We start from the raw sequence: 26,338 nt of genomic DNA on the forward strand, positions 1-26,338 counted from the left end.
GTTTGAGGTTTATAGTAGTGGCATTTGAGGATTCTGTACTCCTTGATAAATAAAGGGATAATTACTGACCTTGTGCTAGAATCTTATTGTCATTTGTGTTTTACACCTTGGGCCCACTTGAGAAAGCTGAATGTTCCCATAAGCCTGCCATGAAAAAATGGCAGCACAGGGGAAAGAGACCCAGTCACAAAACGCAATGGGGGTGGATGGACAAGGGAATACAAGCATCTGGGTGTGCCTTCTGCTATGTCAGAAAAACAACAGCGGCTCTCCGAACACTATTTGGAAATGGCAATCTTGTCCAACCCATTTCAATATTTTAATTTTGATGGGTCAGTCCTCCCCGACTTGCCAGTGTTTCCTACAAAACAGCCATCAAAACTGGGTATAGTCAAAGACTGCAGTTGGGTATCAATGGATGTTGACACTGTCAAGAATTCATGGATTTGACTGTAATGTTAATACTTAATTTGGATTTAGTCCTTTGAGCTTTCTTATTTTTAAAAATCTGTCTTGCAGACTTAAAGGAGCTGTCAATCAGCTTCTGTCATTCATTCAGTGGCATAAGAAAAAGCATTAAGTTAGGTCCTGCAATTTCACATTATTATAATTGCTTAGCTTGATACAGATATAGGGGTGTGTATGTCTAATTATATATTTATATTAAATGGCTTTTACATTATGTACAATATTGTATTTTGAAGGTTTTCAGTTTAGGTAAATTACCCGGAGAGCTTCAGCTTTTGGGTGGTAGAGAAATGTAATAAATATTTTAAGTTTGTGATACCAAAGCAGCTGAAAAGCAATATTTTAAATACCCCTGTAAATCTTTGTTTCATCATCCACTTATTTACAAACACAGACACACACTATTTCCGTGAATTTACCACCACAAGAGGTGATGTGAGTCACCAAGATTCCCACACTTCATACAGGGGGGACAGAGCAATGCACAGCACTTCCGAAAAACAGAGCCTCCCATTATAGGCACAGTCTACATCAGTCTTCCCCAACCTGGCACCTTCCAGATGCTTTGGACTACAGTTCCCAGCACTCCTGGCCATGCTTTCTGGAGCTGACCCGGCGAGCATTTGGCCGAGGAGAGCCCTCCGGGCAGACAAAAGAAAGCCCTTTCGCGCACAATGCGGCACGGATTTAAGGATCCCGTCACCCGGCACGTGGGGACGGGGGTCCGGGCGTCAGCGGGCCACCCCACGCGCGCAGGCGGGGGGCCGGCCGCGCCGGGGCTGCGTGCCGCGCGGGCTCCCGGGCCGCCCGAGGGAAGAGGAAGCGGCTGCCCGGCTGCCGGCGCTGCTCGTGCCGACGCCGGGGGCCCATCGCGGACAGGCCCGCTCCCTCCCCGGCAGGCCTGCGGGGGCTTCGCAGAGGCCGCCCGGCTGCCAAGGGGCCGGGCTGGGGCGGGCACTCCTGCGGCCGCTCCGGGGCCCCCCGTGCGATCGCCCGCGCCTCCCCGCCCACCCGCTCTGCACCTTTCCTGCTTCCTCCATTAATCCGGCGCTCCTCTCGCCCGCTCTCCCCGCCCCCTCGGCCCGGCCCGGCCGGCCCGGCCCCGACCGAGGACACGCGCGGGCCAGGTCCACTTGCAGCTCGGTGGGACAGGAAAGTGCGGCCCCCGCGGAGCCCCCCGCCCGCGCACTCCGGTTTCCTGCCTCTCTGAGCATCAGAGCTCGGTCGTCGGATTAACCATTAGAGGGCCAGGAGCGGCGTGCCTCTGAGCCGGGGAGGACGCCCCACGGAGTGCGGTGGGGTGGGCCCGACGGCAACGCCGCCCCTTGCTCACAGGGCCGGGCTGCCGCCCCGCGCCCGCCGCATGCGGGCCGCTGCAGCGCGCTGCCCCCGGACATCGGTTGCGCTCCGCAGCCATCCAGGGCACGATTCTGCGCATGTTTCGTGGGAAAAGGGTCCTCCAACTCTCCGCCACTGCAGGGTTTCCGTCTGCCTATATAGGCATCGGTTGCGCCTGCAAAGCAAGTGGCGGGCATAAGTTGTGAGGCACCAGGGGAATAAAATGCACCAGGCTATGTAATTATTACTATTAATTATTTAATCGTCCGATGGCTGAAGCTCTCGGAGCAGTTTGCAACAATTCCTAAAACAGGACCATAGTGCAGAAAACCCATAAAATTATTCCAACGAACCATATTTTTTTGCAGCTAAATCAATATTTAAAGGGTGTACGACATGCTTGCAAACTACCTTGAACATGACAGAGGTGTTCAAAATAATGCACGGTGTGGAGAAAGCAGAGATGGGGACTTGTGTCCCTTTCCCACAACACTTGAACCCAAAGGGGTCCTTCCATGTCGTCTGCCATCAAACATGGCATGTGTCCTTTGGGGTCAAAATAAATTGCCCACTCCTAATATAATTCGAGATAATTTGGGTCCATTTTGTGCCCTGTCCAAAGAGCTTTGACTAATGATCAATTCAGAAGTGTAAGAATAAAAATAAACTTACCGGCAATAGTTTGTTTTGCTGTTCTTTGGTATATGGCCTTTAAAAAAGTAAAACTGCCACAACTGAAATAGAGGGTAAAATGATGGAATAAAGATGATAAAAGATTGAAGAGTACTAGGCAAAGAAAAGGGAAACCTGACAAAAAGGGACCCAAGCAAACTGACCTCCTTCCTCTGCCCTATATAGTAATTATATTTATGTCCTTGCATAAATCTGGATAGTATGGCTGCTGAAAGCCTGAAACTGTAAGAGCAGCTGCAGACGTAAAGTGGGATTCGTGATCTGATTAGGAATCCATGTTGCAAGTCTTGCTCCCTATGTGCACCTTACAGATGCTGACATCTGCATGTGCTGAAAGGTCTTCCTTTGAGGGCACACCATTGACATCCCCCTGTTTGCCTTTCCCGAAGGGTCTTTCTGGACATGTTGTGTTATCTTAATCACATTATCTTATCACTCTCACATGCCTCTTGCAAACTGCCTACCTGATCCCCCCTCCTCCTCCAAACTGTGTAAGCAATAAAGGCATCTTGTACAAACTCCATCTTTGTAGTCCCTTTGGGGGCTTCTTACATGCCACAAGGATTTCCCATATGTCTGAATAAGCCCTAAATGTTCTTTTATACACCCCCAGCAGACTCTCTCTGTTTTTTTTCCTGTCAGTATCAATAAGCCAGCACTGCTGTAGAAAACCAAACATGTCTGTTTACAAATTACGTGCCTACAGGCTCCAGCAAGGATGCTCATCTTGGAAGAGGGTGAATATGTAAGCTAAACCTAAAAGGAGGAAGTGCATCACCCCAGCATCAAGAGGGACGAGGTGGCTGAGTGGTGAAGGTGATGGACTTGAAATCCATTGGGCTGTGCATGCATGGGTTCAAATCCCATCCTCGTTCAAATCCCATCCTCGTTGGCGTTTTCTCTTCACAACGCAGATTCCTGGGGGAAAGGTTGGCCGGCCTCTTCCATGCAAAGCTTTTTCCTGCCCTCGCGGCCCAGTGGTTTGGCACCTGCTGTTACTGGTCTGACCACTGCCATCTCCCGGAATGGCGGAAACCTGTGCAGCCCATTGCTGCCAGTCCGTGCCTGCGATATTGGGCTCAATGGACACAGGTCTCAGGCAGTTTCTTTTGTTCCTGTGAGGCTAAAACAAAGCTCAGATCATTCTTCTGATAACATACAATTTTAGGCTCACATTTGGAAATCAAAAGCATGGCTGAAATATACATACGATGCTGCTCACCAGAGGAGGTACGATTGTGACTGAGCAGACCGTGTGGCTGCCCGTTTTGTTCTCCGCTTGCCATCTGTGGAGGGGCACCTGCAGGGCTCCCTCCTGAACCCCTCACTTCTTAGGGGCCTTTATCTTTAAACCAGACTTGGATTATCGTTAAAGGACTCTTCTCTTTTGAAACATGAGAGGAAACAGAGAGGGGGGAAGGACCTAAGGTCGCTCCCACACCTGCCAGGCTTTCTGTTCTGCCACACTGCCTGACAGCCACAGATTTTAAAATTACCCTATAAAAATGGTTAGCATGACATCTGACTGATTGAGGCACCCTTTTTAGCAGATTAATATAGCTTAGTTGCGGGCAAACTTCCTTGTGGGTCGCCCCTCCTGTTTTTCCACTGTCCTCTTTTTCTGCTTTCCCTCTTTATTCCCTCTGTGACTGGCTAGGAAAGGGGCAGCTCCTTGCTTGCGGCCGGAGCTGTTCACAGAAGGCTTTTGAATCAGACTGAAACAGGACAGAGGCCTGCAAGTCGCCCATCCTTGATCTACCATATTATCTGTGAAGGATGCAATCCCATACATGCTGAGACAGAAAAAATCCCATTGACTCCCAGTGAGTGATGCAGAACAGGACTGGGAAATGCTGGGAGTTGTAGGGCTATACTGTATTTCTGTCTAAATATGGACAGGCTTGGGTCCAAATCCATTTCGGCCTTCAGTAAGTATCATAAGTTTGACTCGCTCCAAAATATATTAGGTTGTGCTTTCTGTTGTATTCCTAATTATTCTGTCATTTCGATGTTGCTGTTTTTATGCTTCGTATTCTATCTAGCCAAGAAAAATCCCTTTGAAGGGATTTACCTTGGGGTAAATACAATAAAGCCTCAGATGCTCTGGACACTTGAGCGTTCCCATGAACCCGAGTTTTATTCCCTCTTCTCAAATTGAGATTCCGGGGTTCTGACATTTGCAAATATCACGAAGGTGGTGATGCACAAATCAATAGGTGGAACGTTCATTGGATAAATCATGCAGTCACGGACACATAACCAGGCCTGAGAAAAGCCCTCTGTTCTTTTTCACAGTAATCAGCCTGTGAGCATCCTTGAAATGTAGCTGGCACTGACTGGGTACCAGTCCAGGGAGAACTAGTTGGCACTTGGCAGGTAACAGCAGCTCAGACGAAGGGCAATTCACACCAGCCCACCGCATCCTCCTCCAGTTCTATGTAATAGCACCGCATCCTCTCCCCTCCTTCACAGAATCTTCTTTGGTATGCAAGTGACTTTTTACTTCTATAGTCCATTGGAAAATGTTAACTGTATTACTTGTAACCCTGTAATGATCAATGCATAAAAGGGCCAACTGAGGACTGCTCAGGGGCTCCATCTGGAACAATTCCTTGGCAGCCCGTTATTCTCAAGAATGAATCCTTTAAAAGAAAACATTCCTGTTGTGGATTTTCGACCTATGTACATGAGGACACGGATCTTCTGGTCAGCAGGAGAAACCTCATTAAGGATGTCATGGGTGGACTTTGGCAGGAGCACCCAAGCACCTCCCTGTGAGACTGTGCTGTTCTTTCAGGTGCTGCTGCAGCAGCTGAAAATTCATTGGTGTGGATACAAAATGCATTCAGTTCTGGACTCTCCCTGGGGCAAGGGATGGTGGTGGCAGACTGCCCCCTCCAATGTTCTCTGACCCATCCCCCCCCCCGCATTTATAAATAATTTTAAATCATTTACAATTTTGTCTTCCCAAAACCTGCAAACCAGACAAACTTGCCTCTTTATATGTCCGCCCCCAGAACTTTAAGGCTGGTTAAGGGCCTGACTCCCTTCAGTCCTTGGCTCCCTTTCTCTTTGCTGCCCAGCAACCTCTGAGGCTGCGAGGGACACCTTTTCCCCCTGTCAGTCAAAAATTCCCATTCGGCATCCCTGGACGGGCCTCCCAGCAGCCTGCCCAGGAGACGTGCCTTGCTGGAGCGTAAAGGTGGAGACGGGTCCGGAGGGATGCCATGGGTTGGTTGCTCCCAGAGGGGAGTTGCCCTGCTGAGCACCCTCAGGGCCTGGAGTCATTCCATTGGTAAAGAAGGGCAGACTCTGACTCACCCTGGTTGGCGCTTTTAAAACATTTGTGGAAAATAAGTCAAGAAAATGGCCAAGATCTTTGGAAAGGCAATGAGGGAGAGATGCGTTGGGGGAATCCACTAGATCTCCCTAGGAAGCATCAGTTGCCAGATGGGGCTCCCATCACCCCCGCCCCCCAAGTGTCAACTATTCAGCCTTTGCTCAAACCTGGGACAGATGTAGGGAGAAGGATGGGCTGTGGGGAAACCCAGTGGCCCCCTCCCCTCCCCTCCCCTCCTGTCTGCTCTTCAATACCCCCCCCCCCTTTTCTGGCTGCTTCTCACATTTTCCTCTCTCTTCATCTCCTGCAACTCTTTTCCAGGTGCTTCATCCATCCAAGCTATTTTCCTGCTTTCTGGCTGACTCATTTCTATAAAATTCTATTAAGTGAGCACTTTCAACTTTTCTGTTTTACTTCACTGAGACGTATAGTGAAAAGGTTATTTTCTTACATTTTGGATTATAATTACCTAGCATTGTAGCAGAGCCAGGGCTTGCTAGGATGCAGTAGAGCCTGTTTAATTAGCAGCGGTGCTGACATCATCTGTCACCCGCCTTCCACCCCACAGACTTTCCTGCTCCCAAGCCTCACAGTAACAGGGCAGAAACATGTATTACCAGCAAAAGTTCCTTGCAGTGCTGCAAAGTGTTTGGGGTGGCTTGGTCCCCCAAAAGGATACTTGGTCCTGTTAGATCTGCTCATGGTAGAGATGAACCTCGGTTTATTGACAGAATTGAATGCTGCTGCCCATAATTTGGGGGTCCTCTCTCTGCCCCTTGGCTAATGGGACTGTTGAGAAACATCTGTACTTCCACTGACCACTTTGACCTGAATTACCATCAGCCTTGGGCTTCTAGGAGAAAAGATGGGAGTTTTAAAATCAATAGGAAGTGACAGTGCCTTCTTCTTAGCCTAAGTGTGCCTTGCAGTGCTGCTATAACTGAATTGTGGTCATGGAAACCAATGGTATGTAGGTACTAGAATTCTGATCCAAAATTGGCTGTCTGTGGGAAGGCTTCTCAGCCAGATTTCAGCAGGGGAAGACCACCACAGCACCGCACCGCAACTCGCTTCATGTGGATACTCTGTGGAGCAGTTTCAGGGCGCCGAAGGGGCTGCCATGTGAAGCCCACTGCCATCAGCTCAACTGGTCCCACTTCAGTCTATCTCCAGCCTCAGGGCAGGCGTAAAGACCCAGGCACCCGAGGCCTGGTGCTGAATCTATTTTGCAATGCTGCATGTGTCCCCCGGAGCCAAGTGAGAGCCTTCTCCCTGGCACCCAATCCAATTAACATGCAGGGGGCATTTTCAACAGGAATTGCAGCTGAAGAGGGGAGGGGCCACCTGCTGCCTCAGCCCCCTCATCAAATGTTCCCCTACATGGCAATTTAGCTGAGAGAAAAACATTTTTCTACTGGTTTGAAATACAAATTGGATGAGAAATTGATTGACTTTGCTTTCCATGACAGTCAAATGAATCCCACTAATATATTCAAAATGTGCATATGCAAATATGAATTATCATTTGCAGATGTGTGTGTACTGGGTGGTTTAGCAACATAGCAACAACAGATAGCAACAATCCCAGCCCAGCTGTAGGCCAAATGATACCCTTCAGATGTGTTAGACTGGAATTCCCCTTACTCTTGACCACTGGCCATCTGACTGAAGCTGGTGGGCCTTGTACCCCCCATGTTTTCGACTGTGAAGATCACCCACCCCCATTTTAGAAATATAAAATCCAGCCATTACCCAGTAAAGGAGAAGAATCCTTCTGGAAATAAGGAGGAAGTGAGTTCTCCCCCAAAACTAACAGCAGCCACAAAATAACCCCGACTAATATCATTAGGTTAAAAACTTTTTTAATGAGCTTGCTTATAGGAACAGGAAAGTTGAAATGAGCCACAAATAAGAAAACAGAGTCCATAATAACATCTGAGCAGTTACATAACCAGTGGCCGCTCCGAAGATACAGTCTGTTTATCCCCAGGGTTCAAAAATTAAACCAGGTTTTCTTGACAGTTCTTTCCTTGCTTTTCTTAAACCTACATGGCAGTTCTGCAGTTAACTGGGTGTTCCATATTCTCTTGAGAACATAAGAGCCTTGGAGCAAAGAAGCAGGAGGCAAACATCTCCGCCAGCAGTGGGCCTTTGAAGTGCGAGGCTTCTGGATGCGAGACTTCTGTTTACATAGCAGTCCTTCCAACAGCAACAGAACCACTAAGCAAAATCAGGAAGGATCTGCATCCTCATGGGAACCCCAAGGATTGCAAAAGTAACCCCCCGCCCCAAATTTCCTTAGAAGCACAGCCTGGTGAGGACCAAGTGCACTTAGTCACCACAGACTCTGCACATCTGTCTGGGGAGAAAAAGAAATAAAAACATCTGGAATCTGGGAGAGGAGAAATGCAATTGAGTATCCTAGAAGAGGATATGGCTGGCAAGCTGAAAAGGAAGACTCTGGACAGTCCTGCTTGTCTTCAGTAACAGCTATTGCCAAACCCATGCTCCACCAATAAGGGTGTCCCCCAAAAATTTGACATTATTTGAAATGTGAATATCTGAGTAACTACATGTCCTAGGCAAATGAAATTAAATAGGCTTCATGTTGAACCATAAAAGATTTATCTATCAAAATTCAAACAAGAGAGTCAAAGGGATGTAGATTTTATAACCGATTTCACAAAGCTTCAGATGTTCAATATGCGCACCGCCTGTGAGACGACACATGTCCAGTCAGTACTCCACCTCCTGCCAAACACGCTGTAGCATGTCTTGCGTAACATTGTGTAGCTAACATTAGTTTTTACACGTTTTGCAAAAATTTGAGATCATTTGAGCGAGAGTTGGCTATGTTGTTAGACTATGAGACGAGGTCAATTTTTTTGGGACACCCTGTATACTGAGTTTCCCATCAATGACTGCTAGACAGGATGGCAATATGCCGCCTCCAGCATCAAAGGGAACATGCCTATGTACACCAGGTGCTGGGGAACATGGGCAGAGGTTCTGTTGCACCTCTGTCCTCTCTGCGGGCTTCTTTGTGGGCCAGTGCGTGCATGGAAGGCTGGAAAAAATACGATCTTTTGGACTGGGCCGGCACGGTTATCTTCATTCCTTTTAATTGCATCTCAGCTGGCAGCCAACATCACTGAACTCCATCCACCCTTCAGAGGACTAGAACCTCCCGCCCACAAGCCCACCTCAATTCTTTTGAGTTCTGATATAAAAACAACATCAAAAACACACAAAACTAAGCAAGTATCATCAGACCCACTCCCCTAGCAAAGTAACCACTCCCTTCACCAATAACTATGCAGCCACAGTATCTAAATGTCTAACTTATTCCTCTTAATTTCTATTTTATTTTATTTTTTTTTACAACGGCACAAGTTGTATAACTGATGCATTTCGAAAGAAAAAAGGGAGGGGCAGAAGGACGAATATCTACACAAAAGAAAAGATGAAAGGAAATCCATCAACACAAAAGAAAGCAAACCTCAGAGGAAAGGAGAGAACCAGGCTGGTTGAACAAATTGCCTGCGTGCTAGTTGCGCTCTGCTTCCAGGTGGACAACCAGGTCCCACTTCTGCTTGAAGATGTCGACGGCCTTCGGGTGTCCAGAGTCTTCGATCTTTCCAACCCAGCACTTGCCTTGTAAGTCCGGCCTGCATGAAACCCATGTCTGAATCCTGTTTTCGTGTACACATGCATTACCCTTACCCAATCCAAATGTCCTTATTTCTCTCTCCTGACCATACTCTCTCTGCCTTTTTCTCTTAACAGCAACACCCAACAGGGGAATCCTCCTCTGAGGAGGCCAAACTAGTTGTCCTTCTGGCTGGGTATTGATGCCCCCAGCTCAAGGGCTGAAGTCCATTTCAGAGAACTTGTGGCGGGTGGGGGGAGGATACTAATTCCCATGGTAAGCTGGGCCAAAGGCAAAAGGGCCCAAATATTAAAAATATCAGCATTTCTTGGCATTTCAACTTTTCAGAATGTAGAAAAGACTGGAAAAACACAAGATGATTGGCATTTGGGGGAAAAGGGTTGGGGCCATGGGAAGACGGTACAGCTGCCAGGGAAACCCCAGAGGGCCAAATTCAGCGGCAGGGCTGAGATGCTGCACCCTAAGACTGCGTATCCCTCTGGGGTCTCAAGCAGGGAATCTTTTGCCATTGCCTGCCGCTTTGTTCTTCTTCAATGGCAGAGGCCGGGCATTTACCCCGGAGCCTCCTGCATGGAGCGAAGGTGCAGAAACTCCCGTGAGGCTCGTGTGTGGGACAGCCGGAGCGCTGGCCCCCAGCTTTGGTCCCCAGACATGGAGCATCCCTCCTCAAGCAGAGAAAAAGACTCAGTGAGGGCGTGAGCATTCAGGGCCCAGGGCCATAGGATTCAAACCTGCATTAAATCCACCTCTGCTCATTTGTATCTCGATATGGCTATTTATTTAGTTAGTTTTATATCCTGCCTTTTTCTTTAAAAAAAAAAAATCTCAAGGCAGCTTACATCATTCTCCTCCTCCTCCTCAACCTTATCCTCAGAACAATGACCCTGCGAGGTGGGTTGGAGGACATGAGGTGGGTTCTAGTATTTAGAAATAAAAACTAGGATTTATTGATATTTCACAGGAGGCCAAGTCAGCCAGTTCATTTTTCGGCCAAATATTTCTATTAATTTGCACCCCGAGTCAGTTCATTCCAAAGCAAAAGAAAAAAAAAGGGGTGTCCCTCCCTAAGTTTACTTGCCATGCAGGGAATGACTTCTATTGGGGGTGTTACAGCGTATGCGATGGGGAATATTAACCCTCTGCTTGAAATGCACACCTGCATGGCAATTAAGCAAAGGAAAAGAGAGTTCAGCTGCACCACGGACACCCAGGGCTCTGAAGAGAAGATTCTGCATTTGGGCTCTGCAAAGCCCGCCGGCTGCAGCATCCCACGGCCCTGCGGGGAGGAGATGCCTGCGGGGGGTGCCTGATCTATGCACAGTTTCCCTTTTCCCAGGCATTTGCCCTTAATACAGCAGGGTCCCCCTGAAAACATGCTCCCCGAGACGTGGGCACAACGGTGTGGCCAGCTAACATGGAAACACCTGCTCAGGTGGAGCCTCTGCATGCGGAAATGCTCGCTTCTGATACATTTCATCAGACGTGTAAAACAGTAGCAAAAGGGAGACTGTACAGGAAATAGATTTTCATCAGGGACAAACACATACATATATACCCTCTGGATATCTTGATGACATGTTATAGAAGTATTTTAAGCTCAGTTCTCCCAGAACTTTAAGCCTGGAGCCAGGACTATGCCACTTCAAACTGCACGGGATTACTTGTGTCTCTGTTCAGACCAAACCAAGACAGAAAAATTATAACAACCCCGCATGTAGAAAAGGCTATGCTAGGAACAAACCTTGCCAACTCAGACCATATCCCTAACCTGCTTGACTGTGGCTTCTTGCAATGAGGGATGATGTCCTTAGCAGGGTGGTGGGCTCAACTCAATGTAGACATTTCTTACTATTACAGATTCCTAGCATAAAATTTAGGCAGCAAGTAAGACTACAAAGTGCCTCCGATTTTACGTAAAAGTAACAGAGCCCCAGGTGGTGAGTGTGGCCCTCGCCTGCCGTGAATGGATCAACTATTCAGCTTTCGTTCCATGATGCACCCCAGTTGAACAAAAGAAAGCTAATGTTTCTTGACAGCTGGAATCTCTGGTGGTTTGAAATGGAACCCCCTTCCTGCCCCAGTTTAAGAACATGACCCTTTAGCTCGAGCTTTCAAATACTAGCTGTCCAGATTATGTTAGACTACAATTCCTATTAACCTCAGTCGGGATGCCCAACCGTCAATCCCAGCTGGGGACCCGTGGCTGAGAAGAGCCGTTTGGGTTGGAGTCAAGCTTGAAGTCTGAACGAAAAGGCAGCAAGAGGGAGGCAGGGAGAGAGAAAAGGAGGTGGGGGAATGTTCGCTTTAGCTGGGCTGAGCTGAATCTGGGATGCCTCTTTGGAAAGGGGCAGCTCAGGTCTCTCTCTAGGGACCTGGTGCAGCAGAATGCCTGAATGGACAGGGCAACGAGCCAGGGGATTAAAGAAAAAAAGGAAGGGGGACAGAGAGATGTGTCTTGCCCAGAGTTTTACCTGGGCAAGATGTGTGCGCAGAATGTGTGAGGCCATTTTTCTTAACAAAAACATTCCCAAGTGGGCACTTTTCATCCATATTGATGGGTGGTGAAAAAGCAGTGAATGTAAGGGTGAGAAAAAGGAGCCCTACATCCAAATAATGTTGGATTCCAACTCCCATCAGCTCCAGTCAGCACTGATCAGGGAATTTGTAGTCCAACATTATTTGCAGACCTGTAGGTTTCTCATCCTTGGACTGGAATATTTTATGGAAGACAAGAAATAACACCCCTGTTTAGCCTTGAAGCCATGACATTGGCTTGGTCACCACCTCTGAGTCTAACATACCTACCTCACAGGGTTGTTGTGATGATAAAAGATGGGGGCACATATCCTGGTTTGAATTCAGCCGATGGCAGCTCTTCTTCTACTCCGAGGATCTCTGTAGTTTCTTTCCTCTGCCCATGGATTCTCTGATGGCTAACAAGATGTGTCCTACGATTGAACCTCTTCCCACAGTCAGGGCAGCCATAGGGTCTCTCTCCAGTGTGGATTCTCTGATGGCTAATAAGGTTTGTGCTGCGGTTGAACTTTTTCCCACAGTCTGGGCATTCATACGGTTTTTCCCCAGTGTGGATTTTCTGGTGCATCTTAAGGCCTGATCTGCGGCAAAAGCTTTCCCCACAGTCAGAGCATGTGTAGAGTTCCCTTGCTGTATGAATGCTCCGGTGCCTAACAAGGTGCTTGTTCCGACTGAAACATTCACCACACTCAGAGCACTTAAATGTCTTCTCCCCCGTGTGATTTTTCTGATGCCGAATATAAGTTGATCGGTCGCAAAAGCTTTTGCTGCAGAGCAAACATTTGTATGGCTTCTCACCTGTGTGGCTTCTCTGATGTGTAATGAGGTGGTGGCTCTGGCTGAAACTTTTTCCACATTCGGTGCACTTGTATGGCTTATCTCCTGTATGAAGCCTCTCATGTCGAACCAGGCTCGATTTGTCACAAAACTGCTTGCTACAGGATGAACAAGAGTAAGGTTTCTCTCCCGTGTGCATTCTCTGATGTGAGATAAGGTTTGAGCTCCGGCTGAATCCTTTTCCACAGTCCAAGCATTTAAATGGCTTCACTCCTGCATGGATTTTGCTATGGCTATTGAGGTGTGAGCTTCTCCTGAAGTGCTTGCCACAATCTGTGCATTCATACGGCTTTTCTCGGCCATGTACTCTTATATGCATGATAAAGCCAGCTCTAGAAATAAACACTTTCCCACAATCTGAGCATTCATAAAGTTCCTCTCCTGTGTGGCTTCTCTGATGCCTACTGAGGTCATGGAACAGTTTATCACTTGGTCTTTTTCCTTTCTGAGTTGTTTGTTGGACTGCTGTTTCACAGAGGCCTGTACCCTGAGAGGCAGTGGACTCACGCTGATGCTCTTCTGTTTGATGGCCCTGAAGTCGCTCTGGATGGGCTCGTTCTCCAATGGTTTCTTCCAAGCCCTGACTGTCTTGTCTTTCCAATGGCATTCCATTATTCTCACTCTGCCTTCCATCACCTGCTGGAATGTAAGAATAATTATTTGTTTTTGCAAAGCTCAGTGAGTACAGTGGTACCTCGGGTCATGAACTTAATCCGTTCCAGAACTCTGGTCGTGACCCAAATTGGTCATGACCCAAGTCAAATTTCCCCATAAGGTTCAATGGAAATAAGGTTAATCTGTTCTGTAACCATTTTTTTAATCACAAAAATTTGAAACAAGTGACAAAGAACAACAAAGTAACAAAGTAGTGTACAGCACAGTAGAGAACACTAACTTAGGTCGGGGGGGGGGGGGGGGTTTTTTTTTGGGGGGGGCCAAAAGGAAAATGGGGGGATGGGGGGCGGGGGGGGGGGGGGGGGGGGGGGATGGCCACAATCACAATCATGCTCATGCAAGGAAGATGTGTGTGTGATCACGGCCGTCTCCCCCGTGCCCCCAAGCACGATCGTGCAGGGAAGACGGGTGCGATCGCAATCGAGTTTGTGACCTGAGGCAAAATTTTGCCAACATTTCTGTTCAGGACCCGATCTGGTCATGAACTGAGGTGTTCGTGAGCCGAGTTATTATTATTATTATTATTATTATTATTATTATTATTATTATTATTATTAGAACATTTCTATGCCACCCCTTGCCGAAGCCTCGGGGCGGCTTACAACACAATAAAATACAATACAATATAAAAATAACAATATAAAATTAAAATTAATAATATAAAATAAATAAAAAATATAAACGATATAAAAGAAGTTATAAAAGAAAAGTTATAAAAGAAAAGAAAAGAAAAGAAAAGAAGTCGCCCTGGCCAGATAAATAAGTAAATATTGTTAACAATTAAAATGACGTTTAAATAAAAAGGTCTTCACCTGGCGCCGAAAAACAAATAACGACGGCGCCAGGCGGACCTCTCTGGGGAGCGCATTCCATAGATTGGGGAGCAGATTCCATATACAGTTACCACTGTATATGCTAAAATGGAACATGCAGGCACAAGGTGGAGAGAGCGGCCACCCCTGGGGAATCCCAGGGTTTGCAGAGGTAGAAAAGGACCTAGTGAAAAACAGGTTGGGCAGAGTGAGAATGAAAAATGGGTAGGAAAATGGAATGGAGCGCCAAGAATCCTGAAAGCAATAAAATCCCATAGCCACCGTTCACAGTATGAATACTATACTGCCAAGTAGCTTTTTCCCTCCACAGTTCAAGTTGCATCCAAATTTTAGAATCACGTTTACTTTAGCTGCAGTGCCTCCTGTGTTTTATCGTAATAAGTTTTATGCACTGTTAGAAAATTCCCAAATTTTCTAGTGGGCAGGTGTAGAGATGAAACAAATAAATGACATTTTATTGCAACACCCACTTGTAACAGTTATAATATATATTTACATAGGACATTGCCTTGTACTAGAGGCAATAGTCTATCCCAAGAGTGCAGAAACGTCATGAGCCCAAAGAGTAAATGCCATTTCAGAGAAGCTTTCCGGGGGTGTGTGGGGGGGGGGTCAAAAAACACAAGTCCTTTTTGAGTGTAAAGCTTTTACTCTCAGAAACCAAGGACAGGCATTTCAGCCTTTCAAAATTGATGGGGGGGGGGGAGGATACCAAATAATTGGGGCAAAATGGGTGGGGCCAAGGTAAGTGGGCTTATCGACCTGGGATCCTTGGACTGGGACCCCCATGGACCCCCTTCTCTCCCTGGGCATCATCATGCCCTGCATTATCTACTCTGACTGCTTGTTTTCCAGGCTTTCTGGAAGGGGTGCTTCCTATTACCTGCTTTGGGATCCTTCTGAAATTGGAGGCACCTGCAGGAAGCAAAGCGCATGCCTTGTGCCCTACGAAGACCTGAGCTATGACTCCTTCCCCACACAGGAAATGGCAAAAGTAACAGCAAGACTGACAAGGAATCGGCACGAGATAAACAGGACATACACATTCGAGGACAAAGAACCTTACCTAACTCACTGGCACCGCCTTCCTCTTCTTGCTTGACCTCCCTGTACAGCTGCCTGAGAGCCAAATCCAGTGAAGCACCTTCTCCTGCTGAAAAATTCACAGCTGCCTCCTGTTTCATCCCTGGCACCTAAAACGACAAAAAGCACATTAGTCCACGATTTGAGCCAAGGGCCCATCTCGTATGGCGTCCTGTGTCTCGCAAGAGCCAATCGGATGTCCTTCTGCTTGTCATGCCACTAGGAAAGGTTAGTCTGGTGGGGACACAGAATAGGGCCTTCTTTGTGACAGCCCCACTCCTATGGAACTCTCCCTGAAAGGGAGTTAGGCTGGCCTTTCTTCATTCAGTTTTAGGCTGGCTGTTGTTTATTTATTTATTAAAACATTTTTATGCCGCCCCATTCGCCGAAGCCTTTGTATAAGTATATACTATATACTTCCTTTTAAGAATCTCTCCTACTCTTAATTCTGATGCCAGTCATTTTTCCAAACTTTGCAAATCATTTTGGAGACGACTTTGGGCCGAAAGGGTGACTTGTAAACCTACTTTATTCATTCATTGATTCATTTCCCCAATGGAAACCCCACAAGCAGAACTAAAAGGAAACCATCTGCCATTGCTGTATGTCCCTCACATTTGCCATTCAAAGATTCAGTTCCTGGAGGTTCCATTGAAATGTCATGACTAAGATGGTATCTGTCTCCAAATAGATTAGCTACGATGTTTTCAAATATGTCAAATGGATGTTGGAAATGTAAGCATAAACTGGGTACTTTCTATCATATGTGGTGGACTTGCGATAATGCGAAAAAGTATTTGATTAAAATACATAAATGGCTTGAGGAAACGTTACAAAAATCTTTAGCTTTTAAACCTGACATTTTCTTATTAGGCATTATACCTGCTATTAGTAAACAAGAAATGTACTTGATTTTACATGTAATTACTGCGGCGAGGATTGCATTTGCTCAATACTGGAAAAGTGAAGAACCACTCACTGACAAATTGATCCTAAAAAAGATCTTGGACTGTGCAGAAATGGATAGATTGACTTTGTCATTGAAGGAGAAAGAAGATACTGATTTCTATCAAACTTGGGACTCTTTTTATTATTGGCTAGAGAAACGGGACTTCATATAGATTATGTTTCTATGTTATCATAAATGGAAAAAAATGTGGGGGCTAACCCAGTAGGCTCGATGTTTTTGATGATTGATGTTGTTTTTAGTTTTCTTTGTTTTTAGGACTAACGATTTTGAATAAAACTTATTATAAAAAAAAGAAATGTCATGACTAACAGAGATTGGTAAATCCAACCTATACACAATTCTTTGATCCCCTGCTTCAAGCCATCACTGTTAAGAGTATTGCCATAATTTGTGGCAGTGAGTTCTATGAGCTGCTCACGGTGCAAATAAGTGCCCGAGATCGTCTAATTCAGATTCTACTGCCCATTGTTTTCCTCAACTCCCTTTTTCCAAATTTAGTACTATAATTGGGGACAAAGGCTGTACTACCCTTCTCACCACTAACTGCAAACCATGTACCATGATGCCAACACCTGTGTTGCCTTTTCTGTTGCTAAACTAAAAAGCCCCAAATGCTTTAGCATTTCCTTGAAACTAAAATGATCAAGGGGCTGGAGCAAATCCCCTACGGGAAAGCTTAGAACTTGTGAGATTGTTTTGCTTAGGGGAAAAATGGCGAGTGAAGACGGATGTGATGGAGATGTTCAGAATTATGCATGGCACGAAGAAAGCGGACAGAAATTTTTCTCCCTTTCTCTTAATAATGAACCCAAGGAAGTCATCTTATGAAGTAATTAGCAGGGGATTCAGGACAGGTAAAAGGAAGGGTTTCTTTAAGCTATATAGACAATGGGATCCTCTTCCACATGATGTAGTGAAGGCCACCAATATGGATGGCCTGAAAAGCAGACTGGACACTTAACGGATTGGCTACTTGGACAACTGCCAGGGTCCCAAGCACCTTGGCCTGGGTCTCCTTTCTAGTTCTCCCCCTGAAATGCCAGCCCACTACTGAGGGCAGCACCGGGCTGTCGAGCGTGGCCACCCTTTTCTCTTCTTACAGCATCCTTGATATAGTGACTTTATGGGAAATCAGAATGATGGCCTTCAGCTGATCTGGTGTTTCTGCTGGCCCCTGCAGCTGAGAGCTGGCCCTGGCCAGGCCCTGCCTCCTAATTCTGATGGCACAGAAGGCTTGGGGTTGGCACCTGCTGGTCTTGTCGCTCAGCCTCTCGCTGCCTGAGGAGAAAATGCTCGGCGAGAGCGACAGCGTGGAAGCAGCTCTCCGAGTCGCGTTCCCTGATCCAGGTCAGCATCTCCTGAGGCAGGATGGACAAGAATTGCTCCAGGATCACCAGCTCCAGGATCTCTTCTTTGGTGTGCTGTTCGGGCATCAGCCACTGGTGGCAAAATTTCCGTAGCTGGCAGTACGCCTCCCACGGCCCCTCGGCTTCCTGGTAGCCAAACTGCCGGAAGTGCTGGCGCTGGCGCTCGGAGCTGGCAGGATCCACCGCCTTGGCCTCTCTTGGCCGCTCCTCACCAGGCTCGCTTGCGTCATTCAGGTCGTGTGCCCCCTGGGCTGCTGTTCTGCTCAGCCCCAGCCTGAGCATGTCCTCTCCTTTCCCCCAGTGGCTGGCGGCCGCCGCCCCTTCAAAACCAGCCAGTGCATGCTTTGCATCGTCCCTTAGCATGCTCTCCTGCAGCTGTAGATTCCCCAGTCCTAATGGAGAGGACTGGGGTAGATGCAGGACTGGCCACTGCATTTCCCACTGCTCAGATGAAGGGCCTTCCTCTGCTTCCTGCTTAATGCACTGTGGTGCTGCTGCTGCTAATTCGCGAGGAGCCATCTCGGCTTGCACCGCCGTTTTCTGCAGCCCTCGCTCGGGTTCAGGCTCCGGCCCCTCCATTTTGATTTCTGGCTTCACATCCAGCTCTACAATGACCCTGCGGAGACCGAGGGCCGAGAATTCTGCCTCCATCTCTGAAGCTATTTTTCTCTTATCGGGGACGATCGTAACTCAGTTCTGCCCTTCCATCCTGGCTTTGCAGGAGGAAAGAGACACCGTTACAGAAAGGCAAAAGCGACAGGCCACAGACTGCCGCCCATGGTGTTGTCTCTGAGGCTTTCGCGGCTGCTGATGGCCTTCCCTTACAGCTGCTTCCCTGAAAGAAAAAAACAGAAATAAACAGTAAGGGGAAAAAAAAGCATACAGGGATCCTAGCTCAGTCTTTCCTGACCTGCTGTGTTCTGGTTATTTTGGATTTCCATTACCCCCAGCTTGGTCAATACTTAGGGAACGAAGATTTGTAATCCATCGAGCTTGCTCAGAGGCCTCGTCTTGGCTACAGGGGCATCGACACACACCTGACAAGTCAGGCACGAGATGATGATTTGGGCAGCTTTCCTCACCCTGGTCGTTTCCTGAGGCATTGGCTTACAACCCCAGCATATAGTTCAGCAAATCTCGAGGGTGCCAGGTTGGGCAAGCCTGGCTTAAGTGAAGATGTTTATCCCCCCATTCCTAGCAGGTGTACATGGTTGACATCTTGGCAAAGTCCTGTGTTTGATCCTCAAAACAATTCTACGAAGGAAGTTAGTCTCAGACATGGTGCCTGGCTCAAGTCACCTGTCACATGCTGTTAATTTATTAACTGTTGCACATATATCCCATTTTGCAAGGAACCTGAAGTGGCTTACATGATGTTCCTCCCTCCATTTGTATCCTCACAACAACCCTGTAAGGTGGGCAAGGCTGAGAGTCAGTGACTAACCCACAATCACTAGTGAGCTTCATGGCAAGGTAGGGAATGAAACCAAGTCTTTTGAGTCCCATTCTCAGCCACTCATATTTTCCTGATAGCTCGATTTCACAAGTAAGACTGTTTTAAAAACAACAACAACTGCAGCAGCCAGTGTTGCTGTTCAGGTTTTCCGCCAGCCAGGCCAGACCTGCCCACTCCATTATACTCCATTCCATACCTCACCAGCAACATGATTTTGTGCCCCCCACCCATTCAACAAATGCTCAGTCATCGTGGGGCTTTTTTTGGTCTCAGGGTTTCTCTTCCCACACCTAAAGAACCAGATAGCAACTCCCTCTTCTTAAAGTGCAAACGAGCAGGGGGCGTTTGAAAGGGCTGGCAGCGAAACAGCGAACCCTGCACCTGGTGTAGGGAGAAGTGCAGGGCGGCGTCCGTCTTGGCCCCCCAAGAAAATCTCCCCCCAGCTGCTGCCTGCAGCTGACCCGCTTTGCAACTTACTGACACGGGACTAGGCCTCCCGTTCCCGCTGATAGAAATTAAAGCTGCGGGCTACGCGCACGGGCAGGGGAGCCAGCTCGGCTGCAGTGCCGTCGGACTGCGACACGCGGAGGATCGCAACGTCTACAAAGTGCGTGCGTGTGGGGGGGCGGATGTTAAATAAATCAGCTTGCAATTTGCAGAAGAGCGGCTCAGGAAGGGGCATTCAATAGAAAGAAAGGCCCCACCCCTCCGCTGGCCCGAGATCCCCTTCCTCTCGAGCAACCGGAGCCGAGATGAGTTAACCAGCGGATGACCGCGGAGGAGCCGGCTCGGCCTGGGTATTGGCGTGCTTCGTGGTTGATGTGGGTTAGCGGTAACACGGCACGGCTCGGACCGCTTGCGGGAAGGCTTTTGTGGAGGTGGAAATATTCTTGCATTTCCTCCCCACGCCCCACACGGGCATCCCCAAGGAAAGCCCCATCGAGAACGAGGGTTCCCCCCCCTTTCCATAAGGGAGCTCAAAGAGTTAAAGTATGAGAGCGCAGATTCCTAGGCAGGCCTGGACGTTCGTGGGCGTCGGAGCCGCATCGAATTCCTTTTCGTGCCCCGCCTCCCCTTGGCCGGGCGTGGGGCGCGCCTGCGTAATCCCGGCGCCGTGTAGCCGAATTGCCACGGGTGAAACAGTTGGAGTGCAGTCCCGGGCTACGCTCCAGAGCGCAACTGGACTGCTTAGACAGGAAAATGACATCCTAGAATTCCCCAGTCAAGCGTGCGGGAGGGTTTTTCCTGTATAAATATGCACAGGTCTGCACACTGTATGCAATTCGTGTTTGTAAATTTTTGAAGCGACATTATTTTAAAAGTAGATCAGTCCCCCCCCCCCCGCCTCCCCCGTTCCTGGAAGAACTCTTGACTACCAGCAGGTAAACCCATAGTGGGGAAGCCCTCAGCTGTGTTACTGCGGGAGGCAACGGAAATATCGGTGGCTACTAGCCTTGCCGACGACGTGCTCCCTGCTTTACCAGAGGTGGCATGCCTGCATGTACCATTGGCAGCAGCTCTGGGGCAGGAGCAGGCCTCGCACCGGTCCTCCTTGGGGGATCCTGTGGGCAGCTGGCTTGCCATCTAGTGCTGGACGAGATTGACCTTGGTCCTGATCCAGCACATCTTTTCTTACGTTCTTTAAGTTAACATTTTAGAAGGCAGATTTGCCTTTTAAATCACCTGTTGAAGCTGGAGAACATGGCAAGAACAGTTGTGAGAAAAGAGAGATGGGAGAGAGGCTACAAAATTGTGCTTGGCATAGAGAAAGGGTGCTCCCACCCACTTTTCCCATCTTCAAGAACTATGTCTGTGTAACTCTAGTGACAGCAGCCATGGAATTAAAAGACGCTTGCTCCTTGGGAGGGAAGCTATGGCAAACCTAGGCAGCCTACTAAGAAGCAGAGACATCACCTTGCTGACAGAAAGTCAAAGCTATGGTTTCCCATACTACTATATGGCTGTGAGAGTTGGGCCATAAGGAAGGTTGAGTGCTGGAGAACTGATGCCTTCGAACTGTGGTGTTGGCGAAGACTCTTGAGAATCCCTTGGACAATAAGATTACTTTGTTGGACAAAGCAATCAGTCCTAAAGGAAATCAACCTTGACTGCTCATTTGGAAGGACAGATGCCGAAGCTCAAGCTCAAATACTGTGGCCACCTAATGAGACGAGAGGACACATTGGAGAAGACCCTGATGCTGGGAAGGATTGAAGGCAAAAGGAGAAGGGGACAGTGGAGGATGAGATGGTTGGATAGTGTCACTGAAGCAACCAGCATGAATTTGAGCAGACTCTGGGAGGCAGTGGAGGACGGGTAATTGGCGTGCTTTGTTCCATGAGGTCACAAAGAGTCGGACGTGACTTAACAACTGAACAACAACAAAACCCTAGTGAAGGCCCTTCCATGAGATCATGAGCAGGAGGGGCAAACTACTCATCCAGGAACAGAAGAGAGTCCACAGGATGGACCGAGAAGCCCTGTGGCTGGGATGGATGGGCTCAGTCCCTCATTTCACAGGCCAGGCTCCGGTTCCAGCGAGAGGACCCCTCCTCAGCACCGGTGTGTGGAAGGAGAGAATTTGCATGGTGCTAAAGAGTCTGAAAACACCTTGTGGGGTTTGCTTAATTTGTTCCTGCTGCAGAGACTTTGTGCAAATTTTTCATGTGTGTGTAGGGCACACTCTTGGGCAGCTGGCATTGTACTGTTGTTAAGTACACACCACGACTTATTTTGTTTTGAATAGTTAATCTGACTGTATTTTTTCTTGAAGCAGCTTATGTTTTCAGAGCTATGCTGGTAAAATATCTGACTGAACCTGTGACCTGCATTAGCTGGTCGGCAGGGTTACATATGGAGTCCCTCTGAACCTTGGAGTTGTAAGCAGGTGACCTCTTTATTGTATGGGGTTCAGGAATTGGAGAACTTGCCCCCCCCCCTTTGTAGAAATCCTGCTTTCATTGGCTCAGCAAAGCAATGGTTAGTACTGATAGGAATTGTAGTCCACTCCCACTTTTCTTATGATTAATTAACTTTATACAGGACTAGACAACCCTTCAAGTATGGACTCCCATCAGATGGAGAATTTCCTTCTCTAAATTTGGACACAAGGCCAGCATATCCCGATGCTTCTGGCCCCATCATTGTAGGGAGCAGGATGCTGACAGATGACGAACAGGGCTTTGCATATGCTCTTAGTGAAATCAGTGTGGCTTATTTCTAAATACACACACAGAGGATTGAGCTGCACGGGCTGCAGTGGGGCCAGTTTCACAATTTAGATCTATCCTTGCTGGCTTTTAAATGAGCTGTCGAAAGTTTTCTTTCACTCAGCACTGTCTCCAGGGTTTGGAGGACTCTTGGGCAAGATGATTTCCGTGGGTTGAGCATCTGCTCCCCATGGACACCACCGCCTGTCTTCGTATCTCCGATTCTTGCAGTGGTCCCACCTGCTTGCTGAACAGGCAGACCGGCAAGGGCATCTCGCAAGGGCATCTCGTGCTCCTCCTCACTTCAGCCGTTATCCAGGCCAGGGGGAGAGCTGGTTGCACCGACGAGAAGAGCAGCAGCTCCAGTCGGGCCCTCCTGGAGTGCAGGCCCTTAGCAGGTGCTGGGCCGTGCTAACCCCAGATGCCAGCCCATTTCCAGCCTGCTCTTGATGAAGAGCATCGTGACCTGGGCTTTGTGTATAATTATTCTCATATACTTTAGAAAGAGGGATAGGCTCCCCAAAGAAGTTTGCCCAGCTCATTCGTTACTAGCCTTTCAGCACCAGGCAAAGACAGTTCTATGTTATTTATTTATTTATTTATTTATTTATTTGTGATATTTATATGCCATCCTATTGCAAAAGCCTCAGGACGGCTTACATAAATAAAATACAAATATCAATATAAATAAATTATAACAGAATATCAACATAAAAATCAACATAAACAAATCAATCCACTCTGGCTGCAGTTAAAAATATAATATTAAAAATACAATATTAAAGCTTATTAAAATATTGATGAAATAAAAAGGTCTTAACCTGGCACCGAACAACATATAATGACGGTGCCAGGCAGACCTCTCTGGGGAGTGCATTCCATAGATGGGTCTTGATTGCTTTTATTACATCTGTGAATTTTATATCGACTTTTTAAAGCCACTATACCCTGTCCATATCATACCATATAATATCAAATAAATGGAGTTATTTATTTTATTGTAGGTTTTAGTAGAAAATTTCACCACCCAGAGTGCCCTCCCAGGGCTGTAAGTGTGGTCTATAAATTAAATAAATAAATAAATGTGTTTTTAGTGTTCTTCTGTGAGCTTTCTGGGAAGAGGGGTGACATGCAAGAGCAGCTGGTGACAGTGGCAAAGAGAAGGTGTCCCCTCTGAGGCTGGGGCCCATGGAGGGTATTCTGCCCAAGGGCTTCCAAAACCTGGACTTGGCGCTGGATATCTGCACAGTTCCTAGAAAATTGTAGGTGCTTCATGTTGTTCTTGGGACCCTATGAACGAAACCCCTCTGAAATGCCCTGTCCTTCACAGACCTGCCTGACTCTTCAGGTGCTTTATATGTTACTAAGAGGATAAAATGCCCCCTATCTTTTTAGAACCTTAATTTCTGGAAGCTGGCCAAGAAGTTGACATTTGAGGCACTGTAGAGGATACTAGTAACATCTTCATTTACAAGGGAGTAAGCATCATTCAAGGCAATGGGGCTGACATTGCTACTGGATAAACATACCTTCTCTGCCATGCACAGCTTGTATATTCTTCATTTCTGGAAGCTGGCCTGGGCATGGTATTTTAGGGGCTCCCCTCCCCCCACCCCATTCCTGTGGCCTTATAAGCAAGAGCCAGCGGCTCTTTCTGCAGAGACACTTATGGGGTTAAATGCAGCGAGCTTCATTGCCTAGAGAGGAGCAGCATTGGGAGAGAAAGGAGCTAATTTTTGATGGGTATTTTGTTTTAAAGGGCAGCCCCCTTCCTGCTCAGAGAACTATGAAAAGATCTTCCTGTCTTGCCCGAATTTCCTTCCTGGTTAGAAAACTTCCCCTTTCTGTGGGTGCATGTGTGTCTTTGCATTGCCTGTTTTTGGTGCAACCGAAGGGCTGCCAGTAACGTCCCGGGAGCAGCGATGCAAAACCTGCAAGGAGCAGGTGAGTTGAAAGCCGGAGCTGGATCCAGGGGAAAGAGAGGCAGGATATGCACCGAAGTCTTCCTCCATCACCCCTGATCAGGAATAGGGTTTGCCTCAGACCGTGTGGCAGTCCCTCTTCAGCACTTTAATGGCCAACCACTGGTACTCCTGGGCGAGTTACTTAATAACGTGTAACTTACCGTGAGTCAGATCAATTCATATAGCCTAATCTATTCTTGGACTTCAACTCCCAGCATGCCCCAGCCAGTCCTGCAATAGGATGAGGGCACTAGGTCTGGGAAAAACTGAACTACTCTGGCATCCAGCTCTTCAATGAAATGATGCACTCTAGTGGTTTTCTGGATCTGCATTTATCGGTTGTGTGTATCTATCTGTTTTTACCCGCGGTTGGGCTTCCCCTCTGCTCAGTGGGGCCCTGCATGTCGGCTCCAAAGGCCCAGCCAGGTAGCATCACCGCAAGAGAAGTGCCTTTCCGGTTAGGATTTTAACTGGAAATGCCAACAGAGTTGAATCTGGGCATACCGAGCATCTTCTCTCCTGTTGAGCTATGGATCGTCATTCTTAGAAAAGGCTTGGGAAGAATGTTTTATTTTTATTTATTTAATTTTTTCAATGAATTGCAACACCCCCAAAATGACTAGCTTGTTGCATTGTTTTTAATAGCTCTCTGCTTATTGTCATTTAGGCTTGGGCCGAAAGGACAGATCTCTGCCAGTAGGGCCGAGAATCTGTCAAGTCGCTGAGGAGTCCACCTAGCAAGTGTCAGGATATGGGGACAGGTGGCAGCAATATTTTTGGCTGTAAGGAACCGTTGTAAAGGAGTCCACTGCTAAGAAAGGTTATCCCCACCCCTCCGATCTGTAACAAGTGAGAGAGCCTGGGTGGAGAGTTGGTGAATGGCTCAGGGTCACCCAGTGAGAAACCTGGCTGAGGAGGACTTGACCACTCCTGGTTGGGTTTATATAGTGGCATTTATTGATCCTCCTCTCCATCATCATCATCATCATCATCATCATCATCATCATCATCACACTGATATATCCCAGTATATAGCACACTCTGTACACTTGGCACTTTTTACAGTATAAGAGGAAAGGTCCCTGCCCCAAAGAATTTACAATCTAGAATGTGATACAAGGAAAACAACCGAAGGAAGGGAAGTAGGAAACAGTTATAGACAGGGAAGTAATCTGTGGCCAAATCAGTCGGGCATGTTTGGCTTTATTTTAGCCTATAGAGAGCACCCATTTATTTAGTATATTTATAGCTGAAGCTTTCTCATTTCAGGGGAACTACTCAAAAGAATTTTTTAAAAGCCACCAGTTCCACGAGTTGTAGTGATGCTGCCATTTAAATGGTGGAAAACCAAATTCCTGGAGGAGAAAGTTAGCAAGGGCCACTAATCCTGTTGGCTGTAGGTTTCCTCCAATAGTAGAAGCAGTCGGTGTGTTTTCCACCTGCCTTTGCATCAAAAATGGTGCTCAGAATGGTTGAGGATGCAATACTGATCAATACCAGTGTCTTTATTCCCACATGACCTGTATTCACTGAAATCCCAATTAAAAAACACCATAAAACCAACAGAAAGCCAACATAGTAAAGCCAAAAAAAAAAAAAAGAAGAAGAAGAAGAAGAAGCATCAGCTGGGAAACTCTTTGCAAACAGAAGGAAAAGAGAGCAGGAGTTTGTCATGAGTGCTCTCCTATAATTTGTGTGGATATGGAGTGTCTGTAACTTTCTTAAATCTCCCCTTCTTTCTCTCAGTATGCAATGCTGCCATCAGGAATTTAATTCCAATCTCAGTAATTAACTTTTCCCTCAATACTGTGCCCAAACTATTAAGGCTCCTTCATTGGACTATGTGGTCCTGAGGATGAGACACTAGTATTCAGGCAGCCTAGGACTCTGAGTTAACAAT

At 47.3% G+C, this 26,338-nt stretch overlaps 2 protein-coding genes and 1 non-coding gene across 3 annotated transcripts in view; 2 read left to right on the forward strand and 1 right to left on the reverse strand.

Annotated features, from left to right (window-relative positions):
• Positions 1–19,930, reverse strand: part of LOC123017815 — a 32,922-nt gene extending 12,992 nt beyond the window's left edge. Inside the window, exons 1-4 of the mRNA XM_044419406.1 lie at positions 19,743–19,930; positions 17,690–18,644; positions 15,456–15,582; positions 12,320–13,520 (exon numbers count right to left, since the gene is read on the reverse strand). Coding sequence (XP_044275341.1) covers positions 12,320–13,520; positions 15,456–15,582; positions 17,690–18,460 — 2,099 coding nt within the window. The 5' untranslated portion in view covers positions 18,461–18,644; positions 19,743–19,930. The remainder of the gene's footprint in view (positions 1–12,319; positions 13,521–15,455; positions 15,583–17,689; positions 18,645–19,742) is intronic.
• LOC123017816 overlaps positions 1–26,338 on the forward strand; it is a 213,904-nt gene that overhangs the window by 27,392 nt on the left and 160,174 nt on the right. The window lies entirely within an intron of this gene.
• On the forward strand, positions 3,293–3,375 carry TRNAS-UGA. The gene has a single exon. It is a non-coding gene; the product is annotated as a tRNA-Ser (tRNA).

The sequence above is a fragment of the Varanus komodoensis genome, unplaced genomic scaffold (genome assembly GCF_004798865.1).
Source record: "Varanus komodoensis strain SLA01 unplaced genomic scaffold, ASM479886v1 scaffold102, whole genome shotgun sequence".
Lineage (NCBI taxonomy): Eukaryota > Metazoa > Chordata > Lepidosauria > Squamata > Varanidae > Varanus > Varanus komodoensis.